This window comes from Scylla paramamosain, chromosome 5, assembly GCF_035594125.1.
Source record: "Scylla paramamosain isolate STU-SP2022 chromosome 5, ASM3559412v1, whole genome shotgun sequence".
Lineage (NCBI taxonomy): Eukaryota > Metazoa > Arthropoda > Malacostraca > Decapoda > Portunidae > Scylla > Scylla paramamosain.
Window position 1 is genome coordinate 2,711,692 of NC_087155.1, and position 25,000 is coordinate 2,736,691.

The 25,000-nt window shown below is 38.0% G+C and overlaps 1 protein-coding gene and 2 long non-coding RNA genes across 5 annotated transcripts in view; 1 reads left to right on the forward strand and 2 right to left on the reverse strand.

The window, feature by feature from the left end:
- LOC135100280 (uncharacterized) overlaps nucleotides 1-25,000 on the forward strand; it is a 56,119-nt gene that overhangs the window by 12,893 nt on the left and 18,226 nt on the right. The window lies entirely within an intron of this gene.
- The window catches only part of LOC135100418 (focal adhesion kinase 1-like), a 26,852-nt gene that overhangs the window by 101 nt on the left and 1,751 nt on the right, over nucleotides 1-25,000 (reverse strand). Inside the window, exons 2-7 of one of the 3 annotated variants that reach the window (XM_064003263.1) lie at nucleotides 17,093-17,224; nucleotides 16,597-16,722; nucleotides 12,207-12,308; nucleotides 11,866-12,111; nucleotides 11,691-11,768; nucleotides 1-257 (exon numbers count right to left, since the gene is read on the reverse strand). The exon at nucleotides 1-257 is cut by the window's left edge and continues 101 nt beyond it. In XM_064003263.1, the coding sequence (XP_063859333.1) occupies nucleotides 249-257; nucleotides 11,691-11,768; nucleotides 11,866-12,111; nucleotides 12,207-12,308; nucleotides 16,597-16,722; nucleotides 17,093-17,167 (636 nt within the window). In that variant the 5' untranslated portion in view covers nucleotides 17,168-17,224 and the 3' untranslated portion in view covers nucleotides 1-248. Of the gene's footprint in view, nucleotides 258-10,881; nucleotides 11,058-11,690; nucleotides 11,769-11,865; nucleotides 12,112-12,206; nucleotides 12,309-16,596; nucleotides 16,723-17,092; nucleotides 17,225-18,043; nucleotides 20,218-25,000 lie in introns of those variants that run through there. The other 2 variants (XR_010268703.1, XR_010268704.1) reach the window with 2 other exon arrangements.
- Nucleotides 1,239-10,852, reverse strand: LOC135100419 (uncharacterized). The gene is made up of 2 exons (XR_010268705.1): nucleotides 8,613-10,852; nucleotides 1,239-3,451 (listed from the first exon to the last, which is right to left on the reverse strand). It is a non-coding gene; the product is annotated as an uncharacterized LOC135100419 (long non-coding RNA).

Below are 25,000 nucleotides of genomic sequence, written 5' to 3' on the forward strand. Positions count from 1 at the left end.
GTGTCAAGAAGTGGACGCAATAGAGGAGTGGTGATGCTTGGCCAGGATGCACTGATGCACAGTGTGAAGCAAGTTGACGTGGATGCTGAGGACCAGATATGCCACGGTGGTTTTGTGATGCATTCCAGAACTGAAGTTAGGAGGCGTATATATACCTCCAGATGCCTCCCCTTATTGTCATGATGCTCAGTGCGGAGTACTGACGCAGCACACTGTGGATGCCGGCACCACTGTCGTCATGGGCGATTTCAACGCAACTGTAAGGAGGCAGGACACAGGCAGGTAAACACACAAACATACATACATACATACACAGTTGCCACTTCAAAATAACATAACATTACTAAGAATATATTTGGCAGCAATGTACAGTATTCATGCCATCGCCTTCCCCACTATTACTACTACTACTACTACTACTACTACTACTACTACTACTACAATAAGTGTTAGTACAAATATAATTATGAACATACATGCATACACACTTATAGAGGAGGAGGAGGAGGAGGAGGAGGAGGGAGAGAGAGAGAGAGAGAGAGAGAGAGAGAGAGAGAGAGAGAGAGAGAGAGAGAGAGAGAGAGAGAGAGAGAGAGAGAGAGAGAGAGAGAGAGAGAGAGATGTTAGTAGCCCAATAATAATAATAATAATAATAATAATAATAATAAAAATAATAATAATAATAATGGTAATATATATATATATATATATATATATATATATATATATATATATATATATATATATATATATATATATATATATATATATATATATATATATATATATATATATATATATATATATATATATATATATATATATATATATATATATATATATATATATATATATATATATATATATATCAATTTTTGCTACACCCTGTAAATAATATTAATCCTATTATTATTATCATTATTATTATTATTATTATTATTACTATTATTATTATTATTATTATTATTATTATTATTATTATTATTATTATTATTATTATTATTATTATTGATGTTATTATCATTACTTTTATGATGATGATGATTATTATTATTATTAGTAGTAGTAGTAGTAGTAGTGTTGCCACCACTGTGTTGTCATGTATGTGTGCACACTGTCTCTAGCCTCTGTGGCGACTATGTGTCGGTGGGCGTAGCTTGGTATCGGAAACGACGATTTTCTTTCTCGATAATCATCACTCACAACATCCTTGTGCAAGTGGGTTATCAAAGTTAGTCTGGCGTGTTGCAGTTTATTTAGAAAATATAAATTGTCTTACAGCTCAACAACAGTGCACTTCTTTACTACTCAATCACACGACAAAGGTTATAAGCAAAGTTATTAAGACTCTTGCGTCTTGATCAGAGTCTAAGTCTTTGAGTAACTCAAGTCAGAGCGACACGGGTTGTGCGTCTGTACTATCTTGGTGAGTGGCTGCTACTCTAAAAGTGACTTGAGGATTGTCCGAGAGGTGTCGAGGCATACGTCATAGATTTCCATAGCCAATAATATCAAGAAAAATGAATGACGTTTTAATCTCCACCAAATGGGAGGTAAGCCTTTAACAAGCTGAATGGGCATGAAACAAACCGGCTGTTTATAGTTAAGCTTGGCTGTTATCAATTCAACTTCCTGTTCACCTCTTGCACAATTCTTCTAATACTAGCGTTAGATTCTCTAACGCGTCTCTAATTTCCTTCTAATTCTACTCTTATATCTATTCTTTTCTTCATGCAAAGTAGTGCCTATTACAGGGCTCGGCAGCTACCGTTTGTCGTCCCGACAAAATTGTTATGCAATAAATTCTATTTACAGTATTTCATGCTTGCTGTTCTTTACATACATATTCTATTTACAATATTACATGCTTGCTGTTCTTTACATACCTATCACAGGGTTACGGCTCGGAAATGTGTTTCATTTCGATGGATGAATTCTTGAGTTTCTTGTACATAAGTATCATTGATATTGTGCTCAATGTGACTATCAAGACAAATGGAAGTACATATATTATATACCACATAGTACCTTTGTGTGTTTTTGACACTTGCGTTACAAGTCTTTTCTTGTTAATCTTTCTGATTTTCAAAGGAGGAGCTCTGTCTGGGAATTTCATAGTAATGTCCTGTAAAACATTTTCTCTATTAATTACAATAGTCTTTTTCCTATTTGCTACTGTTGTGAGTGTGGGGCTATGAAGTTCACATTGATCTGGTACACGATATAAGCCTTCTATTGATGCTATCTGAGGTTGAAATCCTGGGCATATGACTGATACAGTTGTCTTGTTTGGAAAATATAAGTAGTGAGATTCCTGGATAGTTTCATGACGTGGTGTGGGAGTTTCTTCCTTGAAATGACAATTACGTACAATGGATATATTTTTCACCAAGGATGCGGCACATGAGTGACTCAATGCTTCATTGAAAGTAAAATAAGTAGCTGAGCAAATGTACAAGTCTACGTTAGTTTTCTTACAGTGCAATAGATCATCATTTACTATAACACTTTCTTTCAAACCATTTATGGATAGGATGTAATTTGTTGGAGATGTTATATCAGTATCAACTGTTATAATGGAACTATTAAATTTCATTGGGAAAGGAATCAGATTATACATGTGATATTTCAATTCTGATGAAAATGGTATGTCAATGAGTACTCCAGTATCATTTATGAATGAATTAAGAATGGGATAATATAGAGCAATATTATTTGAATCAAAGAAAGGTTGAAAATTTCACTCATATTTTGCTTGTTGAGTTATGTTTAGAAGTTGTGATATTGAAAATAATGTGTATGTAACATGTCCAGCATTAGCCGTAACTAAGTCTTGAATTAACTGTTCCATTTCAGCATTTAGTTAATTTATCTTAATGTGCAACTGATCCAAGACCATGAAAATTTCCAGGGATTCCTTCAATTTAGAGTTCTCTGTGCTTAAGGTTTCTATGCTATTAATCATCTCATCTATGGTAAGTTGTATATCTTCTGTTTCTTCTTGTAAGACATCGATTCTGGACACTGAGTTTTGTAGATTATTTACATTTGAGCGAAGTTCTGCATACAAACCAATATTTGTTACTCCAAGACCTACTAATGATCCGATCGCTATTGCGATACCTACTCCTCTTTTGCTTTTGCTATGTAGGGAGTTATTTTCTATTTTGGTGACCTTCGTCTGTATAGCATCTAATTTCTTCTCTAATCTCACATTGGATATCTCACTAATTATCAATTTGTCTTTTACCATCTGTAACCCATTATTGATATGTCTGACATTTTCTCTTACAACATTTATATTGTCAAATTTCAATAGTACTCTTACTGATTGGTTCACAATGATCATGTCGCCGATTTTCCTTACTAAAGCTCCGGGCCTCACAGGGTCCCAGGCTGTTGCTAGAACTACTATAGCTGAGAACATGCATGCCACTTGTTTCATCTTTACCTGTAAAAAGAATAACAATCTATGTTCAGCTCATTTAATATTTCTTCAACATACTCATAAAATTCAGATTCTAATGAGAGTTCATTGGTGCAAATTAATGGCAAAACTTGTTTTCTATGACTTCTTAATTTCTTCCTGTAATCATGGCTTTCGTCGTCTGCTGCGTGGTGACTTGTTTCTGTCTGTGCACTATCAGTTCCTGTTTCTACATTGTTTGTGTCTGTTTCTGTCTTGTCTGTTACTATGCTATTTGTTTCATCACTATCTATGACTGCATAATCACCAAATTCATTCATGTTTGTCTGTTTGAGCTCATCTGCATGGCGTACACTGATATCACCAGTTTCCAAATTTCGTATTGTGAATTTATTTCCACTATATTGTGCAATGACTTTATACGGACCCTTGAACTTGGGCGAAAGTTTGTTGCTATGTCCTATTGGCGTGTGTAGTTTGACCATGACTATATTTCCTGGCTGTATTTTTATTTCTCGTGCCCTTTTATGTTGTTGTTTTGTTAAGTATTGTGAGTATTGATTCATGTGATTTCTGATACGTTGGTAAATTTCCTTGAATTTATTGATTCTAGTTAGTATGAAATCATCATAGTTATACGAGTAGACATGACGCGGTGCTGACTCTAGAAGTGAGTACGGTAAATTCTTATCCTCTCCAAAAAGAATATAATGTGGCGTTTCACCTGTGGCTGAATTGATTTGTGTGTTCAAAGCACATGTGACGTGTGGGATCCATGCGTCCCACGTAATGCTGTGTGGATTTATCAATGTACGTAGACAAGTGATGACTTTTCTATTAAGTCTTTCCACAACTCCGTTACTTTCCGGTTTGTAGGCGTGTACATTTATTTTCTTTTTGTTGAAAATGCGACATATTTCTACTAGAATAGCGTTATTAAATTCAGGACCATTGTCAGTGATGATAGTTTTTGGGGTTGTGTATGGACATATTACTTTTTCAAATATAGTTGTAGCGATTGTTCTGCTTTCTTGTTCTGTATTGGCTGTAAAATGCAAAATCTGGAGAAGTAATCGATGATTACTAGTAAATATTTAAATCCATTATTAGATAGGGGCAACTCCAAGGTATCAAGGTGAATTCTATCCCACGGTTTCTCAGGAATTGGGTAATTCAACATTGGTGCTGGTGTGCGTGTGTGTCCTTTTGTTTCTGCGCAAACGTTACAATTATCTATATGATTGTAGATTTGTTTTCTCATGTCTGTCCAATAGTATTTCAGTTGTGCTTGTCTATAAGCCTTTTCTTTTCCTGGGTGAGAACTAGTTGCACAATCATGAATGAAGTGCAAGACATTTGGTACCAACTCTTTGGGTATAACTAACTGTTTCACTTTTCCACGTGATACTCCTTTGCATGTTATTTCGGTATTGCGGTATAGCAATCCATTATGTAATTGGAATTCCGATAGTTTATATTTCTTTTGTAGTATCTGTGCTTCTCTGTCTGTATTACCTTCAAGGTGCTCTATTATTTGCTTCAAAGTGTCATCTTTTCTTTGTTCTGAGTATACAAGTTCATTGTCTAATGTGGTTAGTTCTTGGATACTGCATACTACACTATTTACTTCTCCGTGTGAGACTATGTTTCGTGATAGAGCATCGGCTGCTGTATTTTTCTTTCCTGGTATGTATTCAAAGTTTATTTCATAATTCTGCAGTGTCACAAACCAACGTGCTAAGCGTCCTCTTAAATTCTTGTGTTTAAACAGATTCTGAATTGCGGTGTGGTCTGTCCACACTCTAATCTTGTAACCCAATATGATATCTCTGAAGTGTTCTAGACAATATATCACTGCTAAAGTCTCGCGTTCTGTGATGCTATAATTCTTTTCTGCAGCTGTGCAAAGTCTGGAAGCATATGCAATTGGGTGTGGATTACCATTTCTTTCCTGCAATAGTATTCCTCCTAACCCTATGTCAGAGGCATCTGTACACAAGATGAACTCTTTTGTGTAATCTGGGAAAATCAATACTGGCGAACTTGTGAGCTTGTTTTTCAGTGTTTCAAATGCTTTGGTTTGGGAAGGACCCCAAGAGAATGTAGTATTCTTTTTCAGGAGTGAACTCAATGGTTGTGCTATGTCAGCGTAATTCTTGATAAATTTTCTATAATATCCTGTTAGTCCTAAGAAACTTCTTACTTTATCAACTGAGGTTGGTTGAGGAAATTGTTTTACGACGTCTACCTTTGACTGTACTGTCCTCAGACCTTGACTGTCTATTTGATGACCTAAGTAAGTTACTTCCTCTTGTAGAAAGCGACATTTTTCCAACTTGATCTTTAATCCTGCTGATACGAGTCTGGTGAAGACTTGGTTTAGTTTGTGGAAGTGTTCTTCTTCTGTTTGTGAAACTATTAAAATGTCATCAAGGAAAACACTAGCAGTCTTCCCAATCAAACCTTGTAGGACATTGTTCATTAATCTCATGTAAGTAAGTGGGCTGTTCGATAATCCGAATGGCATTCTACGAAATTGATAATGTCCTGTTGGTGTAGAAAATGCTGTCAATGGACGTGAAGCTTCATCGAGCTCTATTTGCCAAAATGCAGATTTTATGTCAATTGTGCTAAATAACTTATTTGAAGTGCCTAGACTTCGAAGAACATCAGAAATAACTGGAAGCGGAAGTCTGTCTGGAATTGTTTTCTTGTTGAGTTCCCTGTAATCAATCACTGGTCTCATGGTACCGTCCGGTTTGGGCACAAGTATTAGTGGAAAATTCCACTCACTGTCACTAGGTTCTATGACATCTTGTGACAACATATCTTCAATCAATTTATCAACAGTGGCAAGTTTAGAATGCGGTAGTCTATATGCGGGAACGTAAATAGGCTGTGTTCCTGGCTGGAGTTTGATTTTGTGCTGCAATAGAGTTGTTTTACCCAAGGCTTCTCCTGGCAAAGCAACTGCTGCTTTATGCAGGTGTAGTAAGTGTACTAGTTCTTTCTCAAGATCTGGACGACTAGTGGGAGCGAGGTGTTTCTTTATCTCTTTCTCACTCTGTGAGGATTCTTGTAGCGAAAACACTTGTGCTATTTGTTCATCTTTATCAGAGCTAAGGTCTTGATTATTGATTATTTCTATAGCTTTACTGACTTGGAAACGTCCTAACTCTGTTCCTTTCTTAATAGTTACGTCTGTGTGAAGCGTGTTGATGACAAATACTTCAGATTTACCCCTGTTTGTATGGTAAAGACCACTTTCTAAATTTATTCCACGAATACGTGACGACTCGCTTAAGGCAATCGCTGTCACATGATCACTTATTCCTTTTAGACTAACCTTTACCTTGCAAATAGACTGAGCCTGCAACAGCGTGCACTCTGTTACAGAACCTGAAACAATTTTCAAGGCTTCGGTTTTGGGTTATCAGTGGGGAATTTGTCTTTTCATGACGTTCCGTAGGAATGCAATTCTCGTCAAGTACTGGTGATGAATTGTTTAAGTACCGCTCTGCCACGTTATTATCTGAGGGAACTGTGTTTACTTCTGTCTTAGGTTGTTGACTAACTGGTGCCAGGACATCTTGGCTGCGGGTGTTAACGAATGGTAGAAACTTGTAAGATATTTTAACTCCTCCCTTCGCAGGGAAGATAGTTATGTCTTCATCTCGCATTGTGTCATATCCAATGAGTAAGTTTCCTGGGAACGCTTGCTGTTCTACCACAACAGCTGTTAATTCAAACATGTAATAGTTCCCAAAAGTTACAGTTATCTGTGTTTCTCCTAAAGGTGTGAGTTTGTTTCCGGTAACTCCATGAATGTTGAATGTGGTTGGCTCAATAATGACCAAACCAGGTTTCGCTTTTCTTAGAAAATCTAGACTGATTAAGTTTATACGTGCTCCTGTGTCTAGAAACATGTGACTGGGTTCATCAAACACTCGTCCGGCTATGAGCGGACCTCCGGAGTTGTCATTTATATAGATAACTTCCTTTACTTCCTGGCTTTTATCTACTCGTAAGTTGGAGTACCATGGCTGTGCTTTGGATTCTTTTATTTCCTGGTTTTGATATGAAATGTGGCGAGTTGACCTTCTGTTGGCTACTGATGAAGTGACTAAGTTGTACTGTTTTTTTCTTTTTGGCCATTGTGAAAATCCTGACTTCTAGCACGACAGTCTGCTGTCCTGTGCCCAATTCTGTGATGATAAGTACACCAAGGAGGATTTCTACATACTGATTCTTTGTGACCTTTATACTGACAGTTGGAACAGGTGATATTAGCGTAGCAGTCCCTTGCAGAGTTTCCAAATTTGTGGCAATTGTAACATTCAATTGTTTGTCTTTGTCTAGAAGGACTCCTACCATTATAAGGTGTTGTGGTTCTAGATTGTGATCGTCCTTGCCTTTGTGTGGTTGGTGTGCGTGAGTCTGAGCTAGCAGCTAACACATATGTACTGCAAGTAGGATCTATTTCTGCATAGCCTTTGAGTAGGCAATCTACCTCACCTAACTGTATGTTTGGTTTGATGTCTTTATAGAGTCTTTCCTGTACTACACCCTTGTTTGATTTGACAATTTGTGCTAGCATCATAACGAGAGCCATGTTTTTCAAGGAGATTTGTTTGGGTTCATTTTTCACAGACCAATCTGAGTTTTCAAAGATTGCTTCGATGTCTCTTGCTTGTGTATCCAACCTTGAAATGAATGCTGTTTGTGTCTCGTTTTGTTCTGGAGCTATTTTCAGAAACTTGACCATGGCGCGTATTGGATCTCTATCGCTTTTTGTTGTGAAGTGCTTTTTAAAAGCTTTGATGTACTCATCAAATGTTTTGATGTTGTCTAAATGTGAATATACTATGACGTGACGAGCTGTGCCCTTAACAGCGTCAATGTGTTCTTTGAAACATTCTATTTTTAAGTTATCCTCAACAATACCTTTGTTTTTGATCAAAGTTTCTATTCTTTTGACATACTGATTTAAATCAATAGTATCAGGTTCTCCACTGAATTTTGGGATATCAGCAACAGTGGTGATGATTGAATGTTTTACTACGTTAGCGTTTGTCATGGTGGAGTTTCTACTTTCACGTAAAGCTCGTAAACTGCGAGTAAAGATAGGACTAGTTCGACTTGAAACTTGACTAGGTAGTGGCATACATGTGTACAATTTACATACCTTGTCCTATGATGATGGGTAGTGTGTGTGATAATGTTGGGAGACGCTCTACAATAAGGCAGTTATACTCAATGTTTCTTCGTGCTCAGTCATTCCTCAGGCATACACAAACTGTTGGTGCACTGGGTATTAGATAAAGTATTACATGAATATAATTACATTAATGATTGACAGGTTGAATACTGTTACCAAAGTATAGAAAAGTGAGTAGCGATGTCCTCTTGAGCGGCGGCTGCTAGTGGCGGCGTGCTGTGGCTGATGGCTGTGTGCAGCGGCTGCTGGTGGCGGCGTGCTGTGGCTGATGGCTGTGTGCGGCGGCTGCTGGGGCGGCGCTGATCCTGCTCTCGTCTCTGGCTGCGGTTTCCTCTTCTAAGTCTCTTCTTAGTATTTAGATATTGGTCTCGTTGTTTGGTGGTATTAATTGAGAGTTACTCTTGAGTTTGATCGTGTGAGTAGTGGCTCGGGAGTGTGATGAGGTGTGGCGCGGTGCTGCGCGGTGCGGGACTTGTGCACACTTGTGGGGTTGACCTTGACTCACTGTGTTGGCTGGGGAAGCGTTATTGCTGTTGTTTCCGTTGCTGCTGTTTGTTTTTAATGTTTGTAAACTCTTCTTACTCTTCGGAGGTTGTTTAGGCTTCAGAATCCCAATAACCTGAACACCACTGTGTTGCCACCACTGTGTTGTCATGTATATGTGCACACTGTCTCTAGCCTCTGTGGCGACTATGTGTCGGTGGGCGTAGCTTGGTATCGGAAACGACGATTTTCTTTCTCGATAATCATCACTCACAACATCCTTGTGCAAGTGGGTTATCAAAGTTAGTCTGGCGTGTTGCAGTTTATTTAGAAAATATAAATTGTCTTACAGCTCAACAACAGTGTTCTTCTTTACTACTCAATCACACGACAAAGGTTATAAGCAAAGTTATTAAGACTCTTGCGTCTTGATCAGAGTCTAAGTCTTTGAGTAACTCAAGTCAGAGCGACACGGGTTGTGCGTCTGTACTATCTTGGTGAGTGGCTGCTACTCTAAAAGTGACTTGAGGATTGTCCGAGAGGTGTCGAGGCATACGTCATAGATTTCCATAGCCAATAATATCAAGAAAAATGAATGACGTTTTAATCTCCACCCAATGGGAGGTAAGCCTTTAACAAGCTGAATGGGCATAAAACAAACCGGCTGTTTATAGTTAAGCTTGGCTGTTATCAATTCAACGTCCTGTTCACCTCTTGCACAATTCTTCTAATACTAGCGTTAGATTCTCTAACGCGTCTCTAATTTCCTTCTAATTCTACTCTTATATCTATTCTTTTCTTCATGCAAAGTAGTGCCTATTACAGTAGTAGTAGTAGTAGTAGTAGTAGTAGTAGTAGTAGTAGTAGTAGTAGTAGTAGCAGTAGCAGCAGTAGTAGTAGTAGTAGTGGTAGTAGTAGTAGTAGTAGTAGTAGTAGTAGTAGTAGTAGTAGTATCATAATTATTGTCATTATTATTACTTTTATGAGTAATAGTAGTAGTAGTAAACAAACTTACACACACACACACACACACACACACACACACACACACACGAGCCTGGAGAAGATCAGGTCACACAGGCTCAGGTCAGGTCTCTCACCACTGACTGTTTCATAAAGCCACAGTGATGGTTTGCAAGGTTCTCAAAAGTGTTTCTCCTGTCACTAATGCAGAAATGTTGTTAATCTGTCACTACAACCTTAAAAAATATTAAAAACCCTTACAACTTCAACTAGAACCTTTTAAAAGAGTGTTTCTCCTGTCAATAATGCAGAAATGTTGTTAATCTGTCACTACAACCTTAAAAAAAATAAAAATAAAAAAAAACTTTACTAGAGTCTTTTAAAAATGTTTTTCCTGTCAGTAATGCAGATGTTGTTAATCTGTCACCTCAACCCTGAAAACACCCTTAAAAACCTTACATCTTCGACTAGAGCTTTTTTAAAAGAGTGTTTCTCCTGTCAGTAATGCAGAAATATTGTTAATCTGTTACTGGAACCTTAAAAACATCCTTAAAAACCTGCATCATTTCAACTAGAGCCTTTTAAAAGAGTGTTTCTCCTGTTGTTAATCTATCACTAGAGCCTTAAGAACACCCTTAAAAACCCTTACAACTTCAACTAGAGCCTTTTAAAAGAGCATTCCTCCTATTTCTCCTTCAAGTTCACCTACAGTCCCTCCTCCCCCTATCTCTCTCTCTCTCTCTCTCTCTCTCTCTCTCTCTCTCTCTCTCTCTCTCTCTCTCTCTCTCTCTCTCTCTCTCTCTCTCTCTCTCTCTCTCTCTCTCTCTCTCTCCACACAGTCCACAGCGACATGCTGGATTGGTTGACAAGCCTGCAGTAGCTGTCAACCAGGTCTGCTAAGCTCTCTGCTCCGCCAATGGAGGGGCAGGTGATGGTGATGGTGAGGGCTTCTGTAGTACCTGCTACCTGCAACATAAGCCTGGGGTAGTGGTGGTGGTGGTGGTGGTGGTGGCGGTGATTAGAGGAGAAGAAAGAGGAAGGATTTGATGAGGACGGTAATTGTAGTAGTAGTAGCAGCAGTAGTAATAGTAGTGAGAGACCCCACCCACACCTCTCTCGCTTCTTCTCATCTCTCTCTCCCTCCCGGTCCTTTTCCCATTTAAATCCGTCACCTACCCACTTCCCCCCCCCCTCTCTCTCTCTCTCTCTCTCTCTCTCTCTCTCTCTCTCTCTCTCTCTCTCTCTCTCTCTCTCTCTCTCTCTCTCTCTCTCTCTCTCTCTCTCTCTCTTTCACCGTCACTCACTATCGTCATCACTCTCACCTTAAACTGCACCAGAGCCTTCCTGTGTTGCTCGCAGCTGCTCTGTAAGGTCTCCACGCTCTAAATCTGCTCAAAGTTTGCCATGTGTTGTGCTTGGAGTAGTAGTAGTAGTAGTAGTAGTAGTAGTAGTAGTAGTAGTAGTAGTAGTAGTAGTAGTAGTAGTAGTAGGGTTAGTAGTAGTAGTAGTAGTAGTAGTAGTAGTAGCAGTAGTAGTAGTAGTAGTAGTAGTAGTAGTAGTAGTAGTAGTAGTGACAGTAGTAGTAGTAGTGGTACTTACGGCAGAGGCAGAATCTGTCCAGTAGGAAATACCAACACTTGGGCCGACAAGCAGAGTGACAGGAATAGACCAACCACACTGAAAATAGTAGTAGTAGTAGTAGTAGTAGTAGTAGTAAGTATCGACAGTACTACAAGACTCACATACAAACACTTCAGTAACACTTAACACTTACGCCGAGTGCACAGCGGAAGTTTTCGATGTCAAACTTTCCAACTTTTCCCAAAATCTCGAGGCACTTGAAGTGAGATTCGTAATCGAAGAACGCCGAGAATTTCTTAAAGTTTCCCTGCAAAGCCTTACGTAACGTTTTCTGTTTGGTGGTGTTGATGATGTAGGCCGGTAGGAATTCATGTAGACCGACTTCCTTCTCCGGCTGCTCAAGATTTGACTTCTTGTCCATCGCGCATCCGTTCATCCGCTGCGGAGAAAACGGGGGTGTTAGTTTTGCCGTCGCAGGGGGTACCGCTCAGATTTCAAGGGGGACCTAAATCGTGTTGTTTTCCGCAGTTTTACCTTAAAGACTCGCTTGATTTCGATGCAAGTGAGCTGGATGGCTGTGTCGAAATCCATGCCTTCTGCCGCCCTGCTTTCATCCTCCAGGTAGTCACTCTTAACCTGGAAATAGTCATAATAGTAGTAGTAATAGGGATAGTATAGATCACTCTCCCTGAAAATTAAAGACGAGGTTTGCTTTGGGAGTACAGGGGTCTTAACTCTTTACTGTCGAAGAGGACAAATATGTCCTCCTTGGAATACATGGTTTTAACTCTGAACTCTGTATCAGAGTTCGCTCGCCGGTCAGGACATACAAGTCCCGTTTCAGCTTTCGATCGGCACCTTTGTTTACACTGGAATGGTTGCCGCTTCTCGGATGAACCAGGACACTGAGAGCAGGTGGATGCGTGCCGGAGGTTGCGCAAAGCAGCCACTTTCACTGCATCATGGATGTATCCCCAGGTAAAGCACAATTATGACAAAATTTGCTGTGATAAACGCACACCTAAAGATCATATTTACATCCCAAAAATCCTCATATCACCCTTTGCCAAACATCTGTAGTGCTTGTTTAAAGGTGACATTTCTGTCCTATCAGGCAAATGAATACTATTATATAAATGAGTAATATTTTCGTCTTTGTTATACTACCGATATATTTTTGCAGTGACATGCAAATAGTTTTGTTATATATTAAACTTGGTTTGATTTACACTATAACACCATAGATGTGTAATGAATTAAAAACAATGAGTGACAAGTAAATATTCTTGCAAGACCCTCTCGTTGCTGCAGTACTACTGCATTCTGCGGACAAAATAAAAGTTCCAACACCACCGAAAGGCTGGTGGAAACATTGTTAGCTGCCAGTGATGCCGAAGTTAGCGGGGATGAGTGTTATGAAGTGGATGAAGGAAATCAAATCAAATCTGCATTTTGTTGACAACACGACACTAGACAAAACTGACAAAATATGCAAGGTGAGACCTCTAGTTAACCACCTACAGGAGAAGTTTCCACAAATCCCCACGACAGAAAACCTGTGTGTAGATGAGCAAATGGTCCCTTCCAAGGTCAGTCATGTATAACAGCATTGTGAAGAGAATAAGGAAGTGAAAGGACGATATGAAGAGAGAGGTAAACATTCAAGAAATAAAAAAAACTCATAAATGGGGTTATAAGATATTTGTGTTGGCAGACAGCATGGGTGTGGTGTGTGATTTTATGCCTTATACTAGAAAAATTCAAGCTGTTGGCAAGCCTGATGTTCCAGATCTCAAACCAATCTCGAATGCAGTACTGCATCTTGCTGAAAGTATACCGAGCATGAATAATCACAGACTGTACTTTGACAGTTGGTTCACATCTGTGCCCCTCCTTGAACATCTAGCCTCGAGGGGAATATGGTGTTCTGGCACAGTGCAGGCAAGGAGGCTAGAAGGTTTGACGTTCAAGTCAGAGACAACTTGCAGCTCAAGGTACAGGTTGTCATGATGAATGGGAAACGAAAACTGGGGACACTAAAATTTCAGGTGTCAAGTGGATGGATACCAAGTCAGTGTGTCTTGTATCATCATTTACAACATCATGGCCAACAGAGAAATGTTCCAGGCACGACAAGAACACTAAAGACAGAGTTGAAACCCCCACGCCCAACATTGTAGCAGATTGTAACAAACATATGGCAGGTGTTGATTTGTGTGACCAATTGCTTGCTTACAACCTTCAAAGCAAGGAAATACTATCAGAGGCTTGTATTTCACTTACTTGACATGACTGTGGTAAACTGTTGGTTACAGTACAGACGATCAGCAACTGCTGTGGGAGTGAGTCCCTTCTCGTAAGCAGAATATTCTCTGTGAGTTCAGGCTAAGACTATCAAGGTCCCTGATGTGTGGTGGAAAGATGTGACAAGTAAAAGAGGAAGACCTTCAAATGCTGTGGACAGTGCCTTTGCTCAGAAGAGGAAAACTGGGAGAGCCACCAAGAAAATTCCAGAAAAAGACACACGGCAAGACAATGTTGGGCATTTCCTTGCTTTCAGTGCAAATAGGGGCACATGCAAGTTGCCAGGCTGTAAGGGAAAAGTACAAATGTATTGTATGAAATGCAAAGTTCACCTGTGCTGTGATGCAAGAAGGAACTGCTTCTATGATTTCCATGCAACATGAGGCGGCACACAAGGATTGTGCTAAATAAAAAAAAAAAAAAAAAGGAACAATTCTTCGAAGTCAATTTATGGATTTTTTTTTTTTCATTAATCAGAGATGAGATATTATCACATGAATGCTCAGTACAAACATGAAAAGTCATTCACATTTTTTTTTCTTTCATATAAGGTTTAAAAGTTTAAGAAATCCTGAACTCATTGGTAATACTACTGAGACCATGAATTTGTCATACGCCTAAATGAAGATTTATGTCCCTTTATGGATTTTATTTGTAATTAACCAATACAAATGAATAAAACGCACCTGTATGTTTATTTTTGCCTTAAGAGAAGGATAATGAAATGAAAGATTTTTTCTTACAGCTGGAAAATATTTCAGGCAGTAAAGGGTTAAAACTACTATTACCATTATTACTATTATTATTACTGTCACTACTACTGCTACCATCATAGTACAGTATTGAGTCACAAGTACTAATAGTGTAAAAAGCATTGATAAGGATTTAAACAGCGTTGTGAAGAGAATAAGGAAGTGAAAGGAGGATATGAAGAGAGGTAAACATCATACGTCTGGCAACGTACCTCAGTGATGGGTAGGGTGGCCACCACTCTCTCTCTCTCTCTTTCTCTCTCTCTCTCTCTCTCTCTCTCTCTCTCTCTCTACAAGCTTATTACTAAAGGGATGACTGGTGCAAATAGTTACCAAGGCTTCAATATGCGAATGTAAGAAATAATATGATTTAGTAGATAATGAATGAGTGAAAGAGTTTGCTACTGACTCACAGGTGGAAAAGGAAATTATTAAAGCCAAAGATGAGCTACAGAAAATACTGAGAAATAAAGAATTAGAGAAAAAAACAATTAGAGGAAGAAATGAACATGATAGTGATGCTGAATGCAATAAAATGAGAAAATACTTGGAAAAAATTAAGAATTAGGAAAAATTAATATGATAGTGAAGATGAATGCACTAAAATGAGAAAAATACAAGGAAAAAATGAAGAATTAGAGAAAAAAAAATTAGAGGAGAAATAAATATGATAGTGATGTTGATTGCAATAAAATGAGAAAAATACTAGGAAAAAATTAAGAATTAGAGGAAAAAACAAACAAGATATCACTAGTATTGAATGGAAAAAAAATATATGCTGAGAAAAAATTAAGAATCAGAGAAAGAAACAATTAGAGGAAGAAACTAATATGATAGTGATGATGACTGCAATAAAATGAGAAAAATATTAGGAAAAAATGAATTGGAGGAAAAATCAAAATGATAGTGAAGATGAATGCAATAAAATGAGAGAAATACTAGAAAAAAAATTAGAAGAAAAAAATAACATACAAGTGGAATTAATTGCAAAAAATAAAAAATACTGATGAAAAATGAAGACTTAGTGAAAGAAATTAACATAATAGTGAAATTGAATACAATAAAATGAGAAAAAAAAAATAGGGAAAAATTAAGAATTAGAGGAAAAATGAACATATAAGTGGAATTGAATGCAAAAAAAAAAAAAAAGTAGAAAACCGTTGATGAAAAATGAAGAATTAGAGAAAGAAAGAAGGCAAAAATCTATGGAATTTTCAAGGATACAAAAATGAATGGGAAAAATTTTAAACAAGAGGAAAATAATGAGAGAAAAACGCTTTGTTTTGAATGATTAACCAAGCCCTGTTATGTTTGCTGATGACCCCAAGATTGAAATAACCGCAAACCGTCAATAGTGACCTTCAGACGCACTGGGTGACCTTGATGAGATGAGCCGGTGTAATGGCAAACACAACAAGTTACAAGTAGAATGAGGATATAAATTAGGAAATAAAAAAGGGCTTGAGTTTGAGAAAAAAATAGTGTAACAGGAAATAACAAGTGGAAATAACATTAATAACAATGATGACAAAGACAACAGCTGACGCCATGACGTATAATTGACGGAAAAGGGAAACATTGACTCCTTTAAAGAGGAAAATGAGAGGAGAGTAAGATAACAAATATAGACACAACGATACATTTATGAAATTCAGTGCCAGGGCAGATTAGGTTGTGCTGAGTGTGTATAGAGAGTTGAGATGAAATATTATGACTTGTTACTAAAAAATTAAACAACGACAGCAAGACTTAACATTCTAAATAATAAGTTTCTTCTTCTTTCAACCAATCACTTCCTCCTCCTCCTTTCTACTACTACTACTACTACTACTACTACTACTACTACTACTACTACTACTACTACTTACCTGCTCGCAGAAGTTAAAGGTGTGTCGGTCTTTGCTGCACAGAAGCGGCAGGTGTCCGAGGATGTACCGAACTCGGAGCTCTAACTTTGTGTCTTCCCCGCGCAGGTTAGGGTAACGACACTCCACCTGCCGAGTTAGGAATGCATTAGGTGAGGTTAGGTTAGGTTAGGTTGAGTTAAGTTTACGTTTAGGTTAGGTTAGGTTAAGTTAGGTTAGGTTAGGTTAAGTTAGGTTAGGTTAGGTTAGGTTACATTAGGTTAGCTTAGGTAAAGTTAGGTTAGGTTAAGTTAAGTTAAGTTTACGTTTAGATTAGGTTAGGTTAAGTTTGTTAGGTTACATTAGGTTAGGTTAGGTTCAGTGAGGCGTGAGTTAGTTAGGCTAGGTTAGGTTAGGTTAAGTTAGGTTGGGTTGGGTTAGATTTGCTTAGGTTAGGTTAAGTTAGGTTATTTTAGGTTCATTGAGGTGTGAGTTAGTTAGGCTAGGATAATTAGCTGACCTGTGCCATGGTGAGGTCATTTTGTAGCCAGTTGACCTCCCTCGTGATGGTGTTCCTCAGATGGAGGGCAAACATGTTGGTGTTCTCCCTGAACCCCCCCCCCCAACCAAGACTCTGCCGGCCGATGATGCCCTGGGAATGGGTCAGGTCAGATTAAGTCAGGTCAGGTCAAGTTAGGTTCGGTTTGGTTTGGTTTGGTGAAGAAGAGGAGGAGGAGCAATAGCTGAACAACAACAATTACACAGAAAAGAGGAGAAAGAGGAGGAGGAGGAGGAGGAGGAGGAGGAGAACAAAGCAGGAAAACAACAACATAGGAAGAGGAGGAGGTTAAATAAAGTAACGACAACAACAACAACAACAACAACAACAACAATAATAATAATAATAATAATTACTTTGATATCTCGATCCTGTTGATTTGAAAAGAGAAAGAGAAATAGCTTTAATTATCTCTAAAAAGTAGTAGTAGTAGTAGTAGTAGTAGTAGTAGTAGTAGTAGTAGTACTAGTAGTAGTAGTACTAGTAGTAGTAGTAGTAGTACCAGTAGAAGTAGTAGTAGTAGTAGTAGCAGTAGAAGTAGTAGTAGTAATAGTATTAGCAGTAGTAGTGTAATATTAGCAGTAGTAGAGAAAGACGAGAAAGAATAATTGTAGTAGTAGTAGTAGTAGTAGTAGTAGTAGTAGTAGTAGTAATAGTGGTAGTAGTAGTAGTAGTAGTAGTAGTAGTAGTAGTAGTAGTAGTAGTAGTAGTAGTAGTAGTAATAGTAGTAGTGTAGTGCCACCACTGTATGTTTGGCACCACTGTGTTGTCATGTATTTGTATGTACACTGTCTCTAGCCTCTGTGGCGACTATGTGTCGGTGGGCGTAGCTTGGTATCGGAGACGATGATTTTATTTCTCGATAATCATCACTCACAACTTCCTTGTGCAAGTGGGTTATCAAAGTTAGTCTGGCGTGTTGCAGTTTATTTAGAAAATATAAATTGTCTTTACAGCTCAACAACAGTGCACTTCTTAACTACTCAATCACACGACTAAGATTATAAGCAAAGTTATTAAGACTCTTGCGTCTTGATCAGAGTCTAAGTCTTTGAGTAACTCAAGTCAGAGCGACACGGGTTGTGCGTCTGTACTATCTTGGTGACTGGCTGCTACTCCTCTAAAAGTGACTTGAGGATTGTCCGAGAGGTGTCGAGGCATACGTCATAGATTTCCATAGCCAATAATATCAAGCAAAATGAATGACGTTTTAATCTCCACCCAATGGGAGGTAAGCCTTTAACAAGCTGAATGGGCATAAAACAAACCGGCTGTTTATAGTTAAGCTTGGCTGTTATCAATTCAACGTCCTGTTCACCTCTTGCACAATTCTTCTAATACTAGCGTTAGATTCTCTAACGCGTCTCTAATTTCCTTCTAATTCTACTCTTATATCTATTCTTTTCTTCATGCAAAGTAGTGCCTATTACAGGGCTCGGCAGCTACCGTTTGTCGTCCCGACAAAATTGTTATGCAATAAATTCTATTTACAGTATTTCATGCTTGCTGTTCTTTACATACCTATTACAGGGTTACGGCTCGGAAATGTGTTTCATTTCGATGGATGAATTCTTGAGTTTCTTGTACATAAGTATCATTGATATTGTGCTCAATGTGACTATCAAGACAAATGGAAGTACATATATTATATACCACATAGTACCTGTGTGTGTTTTTGACACTTGCTTTACAAGTCTTTTCTTGTTAATCTTTCTGATTTTCAAAGGAGGAGCTCTGTCTGGGAATTTCATAGTAATGTCCTGTAAAACATTTTCTCTATTAAGTACAATAGTCTTTTTCCTATTTGCTACTGTTGTGAGTGTGGGGCTATGAAGTTCACATTGATCTGGTACACGATATAAGCCTTCTATTGATGCTATCTGAGGTTGAAATCCTGGGCATATGACTGATACAGTTGTCTTGTTTGGAAAATATAAGTAGTGAGATTCCTGGATAGTTTCATGACGTGTTATGGGAGTTTCTTCCTTAAAATGACAATTACGTACAATGGATATATTTTTCACCAAGGATGCGGCACATGAGTGACTCAATGCTTCATTGAAAATAAAATAAGTAGCTGAGCAAATGTACAGGTCTACGTTAGTTTTCTTACAGTTCAATAGATCATCATTTACTATAACACTTTCTTTCAAACCATTTATGGATAGGATGTAATTTGTTGGAGATGTTATATCAGTATCAACTGTTATAATGGAACTATTAAATTTCATTGGGAAAGGAATCAGATTATACATGTGATATTTCAATTCTGATGAAAATGGTATGTCAATGAGTACTCCAGTATCATTTATGAATGAATTAAGAATGGGATAATATAGAGCAATATTATTTGAATCAAAGAAAGGTTGAAAATTCCACTCATATTTTGCTTGTTGAGTTATGTTTAGAAGTTGTGATATTGAAAATAATGTGTATGTAACATGTCCAGCATTAGCCATAACTAAGTCTTGAATTAACTGTTCCATTTCAGCATTTAGTTCATTTATCTTAATGTGCAACTGATCCAAGACCATGAAAATTTCCAGGGATTCCTTCAAATTAGAGTTCTCTGTACTTAAGGTTTCTATGCTATTAATCATCTCATCTATGGTAAGTTGTATATCTTCTGTTTCTTCTTGTAAGACATCGATTCTAGACACTGAGTTTTGTAGATTATTTACATTTGAGCGAAGTTCTGCATACAAACCAATATTTGTTACTCCAAGACCTACTAACGATCCGATCGCTATTGCGATACCTACTCCTCTTTTGCTTTTGCTATGTAGGAAGTTATTTTCTATTTTGGTGACCTTCGTCTGTATAGCATCTAATTTCTTCTCTAATCTCACATTGGATATCTCACTGATTATCAATTTGTCTTTTACCATCTGTAACCCATTATTGATATGTCTGACATTTTCTCTTACAACATTTATATTGTCAAATTTCAATAGTACTCTTACTGATTGGTTCACAATGATCATGTCGCCGATTTTCCTTACTAAAGCTCCGGGCCTCACAGGGTCCCAGGCTGTTGCTAGAACTACTATAGCTGAGAACATGCATGCCACTTGTTTCATCTTTACCTGTAAAAAGAACAACAATCTATGTTCAACTCATTTAATATTTCTTCAACATACTCATAAAATTCAGATTCTAATGGGAGTTCATTGGTGCAAATTAATGGCAAAACTTGTTTTCTATGACTTCTTAATTTCTTCCTGTAATCATGGCTTTCGTCGTCTGCTGCGTGGTGACTTGTTTCTGTCTGTGCACTATCTGTTCCTGTTTCTACATTGTTTGTGTCTGTTTCTGTCTTGTCTGTTTCTATGCTATTTGTTTCATCACTATCTATGACTGCATAATCACCAAATTCATTCATGTTTGTCTGTTTGAGCTCATCTGCATGGCGTACACTGATATCACCAGTTTCCAAATTTCGTATTGTGAATTTATTTCCACTATCTGGTGCAATGACTTTATACGGACCCTTGAACTTGGGCGAAAGTTTGTTGCTATGTCCTATTGGCGTGTGTAGTTTGACCATGACTATATTTCCTGGCTGTATTTTTATTTCTCGTGCCCTTTTATGTTGTTGTGTTGTTAAGTCTTGTGAGTATTGATTCATGTGATCTCTGATACGCTGGTAAATTTCCTTGAATTTATTGATTCTAGTTAGTATGAAATCATCATAGTTATAGACATGACGCGGTTCTGACTCTAGAAGTGAGTACGGTAAATTCTTATCCTCTCCAAAAAGAATATAATGTGGCGTTTCACCTGTGGCTGAATTGATTTGTGTGTTCAAAGCACATGTGACGTGCGGGATCCATGTGTCCCATGTAATGCTGTGTGGATTTATCAATGTACGTAGACAAGTGATGATTTTTCTATTAAGTCTTTCCACAACTCCGTTACTTTCCGGTTTGTAGGCGTGTACATTTATTTTCTTTATGTTGAAAATGCGACATATTTCTGCTAGAATAGCGTTATTAAATTCAGGACCATTGTCAGTGATAATAGTTTTTGGGGTTGTGTATGGACATATTACTTTTTCAAATATAGTTGTAGCGATTGTCTCTGCTTTCTTGTTCTGTATTGGCTGTAAAATGCAAAATCTGGAGAAGTAATCGATGATTACTAGTAAATATTTAAATCCATTTTCAGATAGAGGCAACTCCAAGGTATCAAGGTGAATTCTATCCCACGGTTTCTTAGGGATTGGGTAATTCAACATTGGTGCTGGTGTGCGTGTGTGTCCTTTTGTTTCTGCGCAAACGTTACAATTATCTATATGATTGTAGATTTGTTTTCTCATGTCTGTCCAATAGTATTTAAGTTGTGCTTGTCTATAAGCCTTTTCTTTTCCTGGGTGAGAACTAGTTGCACAATCATGAATGAAGTGCAAGACATTTGGTACCAACTCTTTGGGTATAACTAACTGTTTCACTTTTCCACGTGATACTCCTTTGCATGTTATTTCGGTATTGCGGTATAGCAATCCACTATGTAATTGGAATTCCGATAGTTTATATTTCTTTTGTAGTATCTGTGCTTCTCTGTCTGTATTACCTTCAAGGTGCTCTATTATTTGCTTCAAAGTGTCATCTTTTCTTTGTTCTGAGTATACAAGTTCATTGTCTAATGTGGTTAGTTCTTGGATACTGCATACTACACTATTTACTTCTCTGTGTGAGACTATGTTTCGTGATAGAGCATCGGCTGCTGTATTTTTCTTTCCTGGTATGTATTCAAAGTTTATTTCATAATTCTGCAGTGTCACAAACCAACGTGCTAAGCGTCCTCTTAAATTCTTGTGTTTAAACAGATTCTGAATTGCGGTGTGGTCTGTCCACACTCTAATCTTGTAACCCAATATGATATCTCTGAAGTGTTCTAGGCAATATATCACTGCTAAAGTCTCGCGTTCTGTGATGCTAAAATTCTTTTCTGCAGCTGTGCAAAGTCTGGAAGCATATGCAATTGGGTGTGGATTACCATTTCTTTCCTGCAATAGTATTCCTCCTAACCCTATGTCAGAGGCATCTGTACACAAGATGAACTCTTTTGTGTAATCTGGGAAAATCAATACTGGCGAACTTGTGAGCTTGTTTTTCAGTGTTTCAAATGCTTTGGTTTGGGAAGGACCCCAAGAGAATGTAGTATTCTTTTTCAGGAGTGAACTCAATGGTTGTGCTATGTCAGCGTAATTCTTGATAAATTTTCTATAATATCCTGTTAGTCCTAAGAAACTTCTTACTTTTTCAACTGAGGTTGGTTGAGGAAATTGTTTTACGACGTCTACCTTTGACTGTACTGTCCTCAGACCTTGACTGTCTATTTGATGACCTAAGTAAGTTACTTTCTCTTGTAGAAAGCGACATTTTTCCAACTTGATCTTTAATCCTGCTGATACGAGTCTGGTGAAGACTTGGTTTAGTTTGTGGAAGTGTTCTTCTTCTGTTTGTGAAACTATTAAAATGTCATCAAGGAAAACACTAGCAGTCTTCCCAATCAAACCTTGTAGGACATTGTTCATTAATCTCATGTAAGTAAGTGGGCTGTTCGATAATCCGAATGGCATTCTACGAAATTGATAATGTCCTGTTGGTGTAGAAAATGCTGTCAACGGACGTGAAGCTTCATCGAGCTCTATTTGCCAAAATGCAGATTTTATGTCAATTGTGCTAAATAACTTATTTGAAGTGCCTAGACTTCGAAGAACATCAGAAATGACTGGAAGCGGAAGTCTGTCTGGAATTGTTTTCTTGTTGAGTTCCCTGTAATCAATCACTGGTCTCATGGTACCGTCAGGTTTGGGCACAAGTATTAGTGGAAAATTCCACTCACTGTCACTAGGTTCTATGACATCTTGTGACAACATATCTTCAATCAATTTATCAACAGTGGCAAGTTTAGAATGCGGTAGTCTATATGCGGGAACGTAAATAGGCTGTGTTCCTGGCTGGAGTTTGATTTTGTGCTGCAATAGAGTTGTTTTACCCAAGGCTTCTCCTGGCAAAGCAACTGCTGCTTTATGCAAGTGTAGTAAGTGTACTAGTTCTTTCTCAAGATCTGGACGACTAGTGGGAGAGAGGTGTTTCTTTATCTCTTTCTCACTCTGTGAGGATTCTTGTAGCGAAAACACTTGTGCTATTTGTTCATCTTTATCAGAGCTAAGGTCTTGATTATTGATTATTTCTATAGCTTTACTGACTTGGAAACGTCCTAACTCTGTTCCTTTCTTAATAATTACGTCTGTGTGAAGCGTGTTGATGACAAATACTTCAGATTTACCCCTGTTTGTATGGTAAAGACCACTTTCTAAATTTATTCCACGAATACGTGACGACTCGCTTAAGGCAATCGCTGTCACATGGTCACTTATTCCTTTTAGACTAACCTTTACCTTGCAAATAGACTGAGCCTGCAACAGCGTGCACTCTGTTACAGAACCTGAAACAATTTTCAAGGCTTCGGTTGGTGCATGTTGTTTGTTCTTTTGGGTTATCAGTGGGGAATTTGTCTTTTCATGACGTTCCGTAGGAATGCAATTCTCGTCAAGTACTGGTGATGAATTGTTTAAGTACCGCTCTGCCACGTTATTATCTGAGGGAACTGTGTTTACTTCTGTCTTAGGTTGTTGACTAACTGGTGCCACGACATCTTGGCTGCGGGTGTTAACGAATGGTAGAAACTTGTAAGATATTTTTACTCCTTCCTTCGCAGGGAAGATAGTTATGTCTTCATCTCGCATTGTGTCATATCCAATGAGTAAGTTTCCTGGGAACGCTTGTTGTTCTACCACAACAGCTGTTAATTCAAACATGTAATAGTTCCCAAAAGTTACAGTTATCTGTGTTTCTCCTAAAGGTGTGAGTTTGTTTCCGGTAACTCCATGAATGTTGAATGTGGTTGGCTCAATAATGACCAAACCAGGTTTCGCTTTTCTTAGAAAATCTAGACTGATTAAGTTTATACGTGCTCCTGTGTCTAGAAACATGTGACTGGGTTCATCAAACACTCGTCCGGCTATGAGCGGACCTCCGGAGTTGTCATTTATATAGATAACTTCCTTTACTTCCTGGCTTTTATCTAAGTTGGAGTACCATGGCTGTGCTCTGGATTCTTTTATTTCCTGGTTTTGATATGAAATGTGGCGAGTTGACCTTCTGTTGGCTACTGATGAAGTGACTAAGTTGTACTGTTTTTCTCTTTTTGGCCATTGCGAAAATCCTGACTTCTAGCACGACAGTCTGCTGTCCTGTGCCCAATTCTGTGATGATAAGTACACCAAGGAGGATTTCTACATACTGATTCTTTGTGACCTTTATACTGACAGTTGGAACAGGTGATATTAGCGTAGCAGTCTCTTGCAGAGTGTCCAAATTTGTGGCAATTGTAACATTCAATTGTTTGTCTTTGTCTAGAGGGACTCCTACCATTATAGGGTGTTGACATTTTGGTTCTAGATTGTGATCGTCCTTGCCTTTGTGTGGTTGGTGTGCGTGAGTCTGAGCTAGCAGCTAACACATATGTACTGCAAGTAGGATCTATTTCTGCATAGCCTTTGAGTAGGCAATCTACCTCACCTAACTGTATGTTTGGTTTGATGTCTTTATAGAGTCTTTCCTGTACTATACCCTTGTTTGATTTGACAATTTGTGCTAGCATCATAACGAGAGCCATGTTTTTCAAGGAAATTTGTTTTGGTTCATTTTTCACAGACCAATCTGAGTTTTCAAAGATTGCTTCGATGTCTCTTGCTTGTGTATCCAACCTTGAAATGAATGCTGTTTGTGTCTCATTTTGTTCAGGAGCTATTTTCAGAAACTTGACCATGGCGCGTATTGGATCTCTATCGCTTTT